General features: G+C 35.7%; 1 protein-coding gene across 1 annotated transcript; it reads left to right on the top strand.

Moving 5' to 3' along the window:
• The first annotated feature begins 108 nt into the window (after window positions 1–108).
• On the top strand, window positions 109–9,064 carry LOC110466948 (protein canopy 4-like). Its single transcript, XM_021523770.1, has 7 exons — window positions 109–321; window positions 1,936–2,056; window positions 3,651–3,791; window positions 4,356–4,440; window positions 5,793–5,910; window positions 6,699–6,788; window positions 7,651–9,064. The coding sequence occupies exons 1-7, from the start codon at window positions 201–203 to the stop codon at window positions 7,707–7,709; spliced, it is 735 nt and encodes a 244-aa protein (XP_021379445.1). The 5' UTR covers window positions 109–200; the 3' UTR covers window positions 7,710–9,064.
• Window positions 9,065–9,836: the final 772 nt, after the last annotated feature.

The following is a 9,836-nucleotide window of genomic DNA, read 5'->3' as shown; positions in this document are numbered from 1 at the left end:
TAATAATTTTGTTATCCATATATTTTATTTTCTCTTTAAAGAAATTATTTCATTTAATTTTTACGAAGATAAATTGATTTATTACCGATACTTCATGTGTGCTGGGTTCAGAGGTTCAGAAAGGTCAAGGGTCAGAACAAACTTCCTCGATACCTACAAATCCCGGCCTACACATCCTGCCATGTGGATTAGCTGTCAAGATGCAATGCATGCGTGTCTTCACACTTATGTGTATATTGTTATTATCTTCAAACACGACCTATGTGACAGGAGATGACGAAGAGGACGAAGATCCCGTGAAAAAGGCAACTTTATGTGAAGGTAAGATGATCTTATGGTACACTGTCAAAGTGAAAGTGAATCATTTCATTGCATTTTGATCAAACATGCACGTCAGAAAATGTATATGTATTGGCATTTCCCGGATGGAATGGTACCTATCTGTGCATTCTTGTAAGATTATAGATTCCATTCGTTACAGAATTTACATCATTTCAAAGTTTCCCTGGTGATAGATTAGAATATTGGGAGAACTTAGTTGTCTCCCTTGAATTGATAAACTACACCTTCCTTGATTCAAAGATTTTGATACAATGTTACAACGACAAACAAAGATTTTCTTCCATGTACTAATACTATCCATGATTTATTTTGAAAGTGGAATATGAAGTTGAATCATTGATTCCCAATTGCACTGCAGTGTGTTCATTTGAATACGAAACACTGTCATTGTGGATTTCAAGGCAAACACACACACTTGCTTACTATACCATATCTTAAAAATATTTTTTAAATAATGATGAATTTAGTCTTGATTCAAATCCTTTTAGCTCAAAAACCAATGTGAGCATATACCTCACTCTGGGCATCTGTCCATTGTCCGTCCATCTATCTGTCGTCTGTCCACCGACAATTTCTTCCAACAACTTCTTCTAATGAACCGCTGATAATATATATATTAATCTTACAACAATTATCAAACAAGTTATGCATCAACTTATATTCAACATTCTTGTTGGCCTGAACGTTAGGGTGCAGGGGATCTTGATGTGTGAGGAAATCAGAGTACCCAGAGAGATAAATATATATATGTATAATATATATAGCCTCTATAAATGTGATGAAATATCAAATGTCACAAAAAAAGTTTTTAAAGAGTTAAAGGCCCACATGGGAAATATTAAGTTATTTACAAAACTCCAAGATTACTAAAACTGCAGTTAGAGGACCCATGGACCAATCTTCCAATTTTGAGAGAGTGATACTTCGTCCAAAACCCAGTCCACTTTACGGTGACATACTGAGGTATATGCCTGGACTTGTTGTCTGCAGTAGCATGAAGGTGGGCTTCTAGCTCTTTCTAAAAAAACTGCATCCGCCTCAGTCATCCATAGATGTATCTCATATACAATATCCTATAAAATCAATTTACTTGTCAAACACTGACATGTCAAAATACAAGCTCCCCCGAAAATTGATTATACCATATATCATATGTGACTTGATTACTCCATTGCCCAAATCTGGCCATAATGCTTTTGAAAGTTTTCCAATTTCTTTTACATAGTGATACACACCAGAAACGATACCCATGATTCAAATGATATGCAATAGCAGCACATTCCAGGTTTATCTGTTGTAATGTATTTGACTAGAGTAGTTCAGTTAGAACAGCCATTTTCTGTCTTTAACCAATAAAAAAAAATCTTTTCTAATTCTTTCCCTCAATATTGTTATGGTTTGCCAATCACGTGGTGCATAGGATCTGTCAACAAAGTAAAGGGAGGTAAATTTCAAATTCTTCTAAATGTGAACATTCCTTCAACAGTATATGTAATTATGTATGTTATTCAATGGAGAAATTAGTATAAAACATTATGTGAAACATTGTTATTGTAATACTATATGTATATGTTCATATTTTCCCCCCAACAGTTTGTAAATTCTTAGCCACTGAGCTAAGTGATAGGTTACATGAAACCGGCAAATCGAAAGAGGTGTTGGAAACTGGTCATGGCCTGGACAAAAAGAAGAAGAGAGTTAAATATCAGACGTCGTAAGTTTGCCTGTATATCAGACATAATTAGTTTTCCTGTTGTATATAAGACATGCTAAGAACCTACATGTTGTTCATCAGATAATGTAAGTTTCCTTGTAAAATGTTTGACATTATAACTCTTCCTTCCTGTTAAATATTGGACCTTGAAGTTCTGCCCTGTAAAACACTCTGCGGTGCAGGGTCAGACTTTCATAGAGTGCAGTACTGTTATATATTTTGAATCCCTTTGTTGTAATTATGGATTTCAAAAGATGTTACCAAGTTAAGTAACTCTGAAATAATTAAAAAAAAAAGAAGAGCTGACCAGGAACCCTTTTATACTTGAGTTCATAAGACAAGGAAGTTTGAAAGGATATTACTGAAAGTGATTGTCCCTAATTGTTCTTCCTTAGAAATGTTTAAATTTAGTGGATTAATCTACCAGTTTTTAACCCTGAAGGGCCAAGTGAGTTAATTTAAGCCATGCCATGGCATCCGTCATCCATCTGTCCATCGGGCATCAACTTTTTTGTAAGGCACTTCTACTCAATAACCAATAGGCCTAGGGTGAGGATATTTGGCCAATAGCAAACTGGGACGAAGGGCTATTAAATTTGTTCAAATAAATGACCTTGACCCACTTTTTAGATCACTAGAGTCAAATATGTTAAAATCTTAAAACAACTTCTTCTGGAATAACCGAAAGGCCCAGAGTGATGATATCTGTCCAGTAGTTTACACTGGTATGAAGGGCTAACAAGTTTGTTCAAATGAATTACCTTGACCTTATTTCAATGTCACTGAGGTCAAGTGATTAACAAAAATATTCCAACTACTTCTGCTGAAGAACCAAAAAACCTAGGGTGATGATATTTGGCCAGTAGCATGCTACCAAATTTGTTCAATTTAATGACCTTGAACCATAAGGGTCAAATATGTTAAAATATCCAAACAACTCCTCTGAATAACCAAAAGGCCCAGGGTGATGTTATTTGGCCAGAAGCATGATTGGATAAGCAACTGCGAAGTTTGTTCAAATGAGTGACCTTGTCCCAACTTTAAGGTCACGGGGGACAGATTATTTAATTTTTAACCACCTCTCCAGAATAACCAAAAGGCCCAGGATGATGATAATCTGGCAAGTAGTTTGCTGCTATGAAGGGCTTCTAAGTTTGTTTAAATGAGTGACCTGGGTCCACTTTTAAGATCACTGAGGTCAAATAGTTAAAAAATATTCCAACAACTTTTTCTGAATAACAAAAAAGCCTAGGGTGATGATATTTGGTCAGAAGCATGATGGTATGAAGGGCTACCAAGTTTATTGAATAGAAGGACCTTGAGGATAATGTAAGTTGTAAAACCTGTCTAAACAGAACAAAACAACATTTATACAACAATGTTTACACTAATGTCAAAGGTTGTGTTGTGGATTTTTCATGGTTCAGATCAGACATGCAACACTTCAGCTTTACATACATATGTTCATGTATGCTAAGTTTGTATTTTAATTTGATAATGGTTCATAGTAAAAAATAATTCATCAAAATTTTTAACTACATTGAAGTATTTATATAAATACTGGTAGTCACTCTGATGGATCTTCTTATTTCAGGGAGTTGAGATTGATAGAAGCCCTCCAAGAGCCTCATATATGTGAAAAAATCCTGAAGTATAAAGTCCACAAGGAAAAGAAGGGATCACTGAGATTTAACAAAAAGGAAAGTGAAACTATGGAAACCCTGCATGGTTTAGTGTGAGTTTGCAGGATTTGTTATCATGGTTCTACTGGATACAATGTATATCAACATGCAGTAACGATTGAACATGTAAAAATGGATAAGTGTTGTTCTTAATCACAATACTAACTGTCTTGTACTACACCAATGATTAAAACCCCTGTAACATATTCAGTGGGGATTGGGGCTTTACCAGAGGGATATCAGAGTGGCTGTGGCAATTTGTCTGTGGATGGAAGATTGTCCAACACACCTGTGCTTATCTTCTCAACCAATTTTCATGAAACTAAATGCATATGATTAGTCTTTGGTAGATGTGTAATTGCTATTTATATTTGATTCCAACACTTTTGTTTGGAGTTATGTATTTTTTCTGATAAATGTAACATGATATTGTCCAAAAAAGTCATGAACTCTGCCTGTAAGACACCTTTACCTATCACTTGGTTTGTAGAGCACAGGACAGAAGTCAAGGAAAAACTTAACTGGTAATCTAGATGTACAGGGCTGATAAGAATGTGCTATAGGCTTGCTAGGCATCTCTTGTTTTGTGTTGACCAACAACTATTTTCCCTCTGTAGGAACAAGGGAGTGAAGGTAGACCTGGGCATTCCTATGGAGATGTGGGACACACCCTCTGCTGAGGTTACTGACATGCAAAGGAAGGTCAGTTAAAAAACGCCAGATGAAACACTTAGGAATGTAAATCCATGTATTGGTTTTTATTAGGTGATCTATTGCGATCGCCTTTTGTCCGTCGTCGTGCGTCCGTAAACAATTTACATTTTCGACTTCTTCTCCAAAACCCCCAAACCAATTTCAATGAAATTTTGCAGAAAACTTTCATGGCCAAAGGTCAACAAAAATGGTGGCTGATTTGGTCCCCAGCCCCCAGGGTCCAAAAAGGGTCAAATTGACTAAAATTTCAAAAATCTTATTATGGTTTAAAATGGCAAGTGATACTTTGAATATTACATGTTAATAACATGATTGGAATTATAACTCTGAGTTGACAGTTTAATACTATGAACATTTTGAGCCAGCCCTACCCCCAAGGGCTGAAGTGTGGGGCCCAAAGGAGTCAGTGTGCTAAAATTTCTTCATTTTCCTTGTTTAGAATCAGAGGTGCTAGTTTCAAATGCTTTTCAGTCTTAAATCTGTATGCTAGATATTGAATAAGGTGGTTTTTGTGTCGCCTACGAAAAGCTGGTCCGAAGGTCAAAGGTCAAGGTCACTGTTACTATAAATAGAAAATCTGTTTTCGTGCGATAACTTGAGTTTCCTTGGGCCGATCAAACTCAAACTTCATGCAGTGATAAGCATACTTGCATTTTCAAGAAAAAAATTATGGATACCAATGAGGCGAATCTATTTCTTGTAATCTCCCAGCTTCCTGCGCAGGCGACACATCCACTTCCGTGAAATTCTTGTATCGTTTTTTGTCACTTTGAATAATATTTCTGTTCATGTTAAAAACAAAATCAACTCTCTGTATTAATATATCAGATGACCGTTAAGGCCCATGGGCCTCTTGATTATCTATTTGTTCGTTTATCTATATAAATACTGTTCTACATTTTTGGGACACCCGTGTTGAAGGCTTGTGTGACCTTTATCAATATTTGGTTAATATCATATAACCTCCATGGAAGGGGTAGGATTTTAAAGATATGCATAAATTTCTAACTTGGGGATAATAATATAACACATTGATTTGCCTGCAAGGGTCCCATGACCAACAAATGTCAGATGTGTTTCGAAATTTAAATGAATGGGTGGTGGGTTGGTGCGGTGGATAAGACACTTGCCTTTCATCAGAGTACCCGGAGATTCATCAGAATACCCATAAACCTGGGTCGTCTTAAGCTCGGAGAAAGGCTAGTGCACTATTTACTGCAGAATTAAAGAGGTATACTCCCAAAATAACTCTTAGCATTGAACTGCATCCACAAAGCTGTATATTGGGTACCTGTAGCCTTTGGAAGACAACTTCTATTGATCAGTGTCATTGTTTACAGTGTTTTAAGATGGTAGAGGACCATGAGGAGGACATTGAGGACTGGTACTTCCACAACCAGCACCGTGACATCATGGACTACCTGTGTGCTGATCTGGTGCTTGGCAGGGCCAACAAAGGTACATTTTCCTCTTTTTAATGTTTATGCATGTAAATGCATAGTTTAAAATATTTGTTTGTAGACAGATATTCTGGGTGGTTTTTTCCTGTTTCAGAGGTTTAATAGTTTTCTGTTCCTTGGGTAATTATGTGTTTTGGCATTAATCTCTCTAAATTTCCTTTCCAGTCGTGACCCACCGGAAGTGTATCTTCAATTTGATCTCCTTTTAAAAGGTGCCTTATCACTGTGTTTGTTTTATTTAATTGACATCCTGTTTCATTGATGCAAAATTTCTCTGTACCATTGGTAGTGACATTGATATTTTCTTGAAGACTTTCAACTGGACTAATATTTACAGAAACTGGTAGTAAAAAGAAAACAGAGAAAATCTCTATATGAATGAGATGAAAATTTCAGCATAGTGTTTTTTCAAAAGATAGACTTTTGTAAATGTTTTGTTTGTTTGTTCAGGCCCCAACAAGTATCATCAACACAGCAATTAGTCAAAGTTACAAATGCCTGTAAAACAAATATTTCTCTTGGAGATTCCTATCAGCTGGTATAGTCATGCAGTATATTTAATAGTGTGCATTTGAGAGTCTTGTATGTTTAAAGATTTTTTTTCGATTTAAATCCTTTGGCTTGGCCATCCATGTCCCCCACCCCCAAACCCACCCCCACAATCCCCAAATACTCCTACTCCTGTCTGTATCACACAGGGTGACATGCACCCTTGATCAATACACCATCCACCATCAAATAGCACAGAATGGTTCAAAATGTTCATACTTTGTGTTTGGTTTTAAGAGTGCCTGTATGAATCTGATGCTCCACAACTAGAGGATTCCTCAGACTCAGAAAATCAAGATAAAAAGCCAAGGTCTAAGATAAATAAAGGTAAGGTATTATACAAAGTTACATTTGATGTTTCTAACAGTGAATGTAGCCCACCATCATCAGACAATTGACTGTTCAAATCGCTCTCCGTTCATGGCATGTTGTCCATCCTTCCTTAAACAGTTCTTGTTAGCACTATTTCTCAGAATGTATTGGAAGTATCAATTTCACATGGAGGTTCACATGGCCTTTTGTTGTGCATATTGAATTTAGGTAATGATTGGAAAACCAAGCTGGCCATAACCTGGCAATCTTGAATTTCAAGAGTTTCAGTTTGTGAGCACTATATCTCACAGAGTACTAGAGGGATCTTTATAGTTGTGCATGTTTCATTTTGAGACATTCACCAGACAGCCATCTTGAATTTTGACATCTGAAGTTGTACATGTTTCATATTGAGACTGATAAGAAAAAAATATGACTTCCAGCTGCAGCAGACATCTTGCATTTGTTCAGTTTGTTATCGTCAATTTCCCGAGAGTTTGACTGATCCTTCTCAAATATCAAATGTAGTTTCCCTTTGTACAAACAAAATTAAGTTCCATGCTAATTTATAGGTCAAATGACAGCCTCACTTTGAGAGGACGCCATACACAGTAGTATTATGGTTTTTACCACAAGATGTATTTACTGTTGACATGACTCAATCCTACTGCTAAGATAAAAGAAGATACAAGATCAAACTTACATCATAGAAGTAATGCCGATCTTATGATGGTGAACATCAAAACTCCTCTGGGGTGTCTTGTTATAATTACCTGTTCATCATGTTAAAGTTATTTTAACCTTGTACCATTAAATGTATCATTTTAAACGAGCACAGGTTAGATTTTTGTTTAATGGTTGTTTGATTGTTTTTCAGGAAAGTCAAAAGGTGAGAAGGGAGATAAATTCCAAGAAAATGGTAGAGATGAACTTTAATGACTACAAGTACGCAAGTACTAAAATCTCAGATATGCGTTTGTAATCTCCTGAATGCAAGTGCTAAACACTCAAAGTAGATGTGTTATCTCAGGATAGATTGGTTCGAATCTCTAGGACAGGCGTTATCAAATCCCTGGAACAAGTACATTCAAGCAGACGGATCAAATTGAACATTAATTCAGAGAAGGGATTACGAATGATCTGCTGGAAGCTAAAAATATTACATGTTAAGACTCAACTTGCTGAAGGACTTAGTGTGCTTATGCAATGCTGAAGTGTCAGCCATTCTTCATCAACTATTCCTGAAGGGACTGGACTTAATCTTTTATGGAGCATTCCTGAGCCATCTGGATTCATTCATGCAAAAATAAAGGACTGATTTTAAATTCAAGATATGATCCCTCTGTCATCTGATCGGCTAAGGCATTTTTTAACTTTTCAAGATCAGCATTACAAATTCTAACCAGATTTGGAATAAACAATTCTTTAATGATCCTGAAAGGTTTTTTTATTACTTTTTGGTTGATTCAAAATTCAAGAGGGTCATTATTTCCTCTGATTTGCCAAAACATTTTCAATTTTTGCTCAAGCTAAAGCCACCACTATAAATAGAATCAGTGTGAATAATCCAATACTGGTCCAGAATATGGGTTTTAATCTTAGGATTGATATAAAACCTATAATGGCCACCTTAGCAATTCTTTAACCAAGTAACTTATTTGGATGAAATAAGTTGGTGAGCCACGCTGCCTTTTTGATATGCAACTGCCAGTTACCATGCTGTACTTAACATAGTAATTTTTGTTAATAGAGTAAACAATGTGTTAATACACGTTAGAGGGCTGACTCTCACAAACCAAGTGTTCACTAGCTTTTATATATCGTTTTGTCTGTTCTAGGTTGTAATATATTTAGATAGTTAAGTGATCATGATTTTTCAGTACATCTACAGCTGACACCTTGGGTACCAAAGGAACCAAAAGCCATTTGGGAAGATTTGTTGATTCAGAATATTTTGTTGATCCTTTGATTTGAAGAGTTCCCAGTGAAACAAGAGCTATCAGCATTCCGAAATGTTTCATATGGTTTTAGAAAATGAAAAAAATAATCTTGTCTGCTTACCGCTTAAAATGTCCAAGGTTTCTGCTAATAATTTCAAATAGCTATACATAATTATTATATTTCATAAGTAAACCATACTGTAAGTACTGTATAATGATTAAACAGTAGCTCTGTTTCATTAAGTTATGTACATTGTTTCCTTGTTGTACATCAGCTCTGTCCATCACCATCTCCACTTGTTGAATGAAAAATGCCAGCTTTTAATTAAATTATTTTTCCATATTACTAAATGTGATTTTGACTTGTTCTTTCCTCCTGTATATTAACAAAGTGATTATGTGTACTCGATGGAATGTTTGAAAGAAGTTGCTTTATTCGATAGTGTTCAATACATTTGATCTGCAGGAGATACCAATGAAGTCAAGGTCACTCATTCACACAAACTTGATAGACCTTAATCCCTGCATGCTGGAGGCCAGATATTATGACCCTAACCCAATTGGATATTCAAATGAAAGCTTTTTAATTTTAAAATACGTTTGACTCCTACAAGAGTAAAAGAAGGTTAAGGTCATTTAATTAAAACCTAATTGATAGAATTTTTATCCCAGCATGCTACAGGTCAACATTCTGAACCTAGGCCTCTTGGTTATATGGAAGTTGATAAGCAATTTGACCCATGTGACCTTGAAATTGCGTCAGGGTTTGCAATAGCTCACTGACTCTTTGGGCCAAAGGAGCTATTAGCTTGCTAGTACAAGTAATACATAGTTAGATGAAAGTAATTACCTTGATCAATCTTCAAGGTCACATGGGTTGAATGTTTTTAAACACTCAACTTTGAATGAGTAACAAAAATCCTTTATCATAAAATAAGAAGCCTTTAGTTTATTTACAAAATTTCAAAAAGAAACGACCTTGACTAACTCCATGTAGTCTAAAAGGAATTAAATTTGTCAAAACTATAAATCAACTTCTTCCATTCCTAAGAACAGAAACACCTAGAGCCAATTGACACTAAGTCAGTGACTTGCTGGCATTGATTTCTACCAATCATGTGAA

Source organism: Mizuhopecten yessoensis, unplaced genomic scaffold (genome assembly GCF_002113885.1).
Source record: "Mizuhopecten yessoensis strain PY_sf001 unplaced genomic scaffold, ASM211388v2 scaffold11149, whole genome shotgun sequence".
In the NCBI taxonomy this organism is placed as follows: domain Eukaryota; kingdom Metazoa; phylum Mollusca; class Bivalvia; order Pectinida; family Pectinidae; genus Mizuhopecten; species Mizuhopecten yessoensis.
The sequence above is the reverse complement of the archived record's forward strand: the minus strand, read 5'-3'. Positions and strand labels throughout refer to the sequence as shown.

Excerpts from the sequence above, each read along its gene's own strand:
- LOC110466948 (XM_021523770.1), top strand. The coding sequence starts at position 201 with ATGCAATGCATGCGTGTCTTCACACTTATGTGTATATTGTTATTATCT. Across the intron at positions 322-1,935 it reads AAAGGCAACTTTATGTGAAG|TTTGTAAATTCTTAGCCACT; the intron begins GTAAGATGATCT and ends TCCCCCCAACAG. Across the intron at positions 2,057-3,650 it reads AGAGTTAAATATCAGACGTC|GGAGTTGAGATTGATAGAAG; the intron begins GTAAGTTTGCCT and ends TTCTTATTTCAG.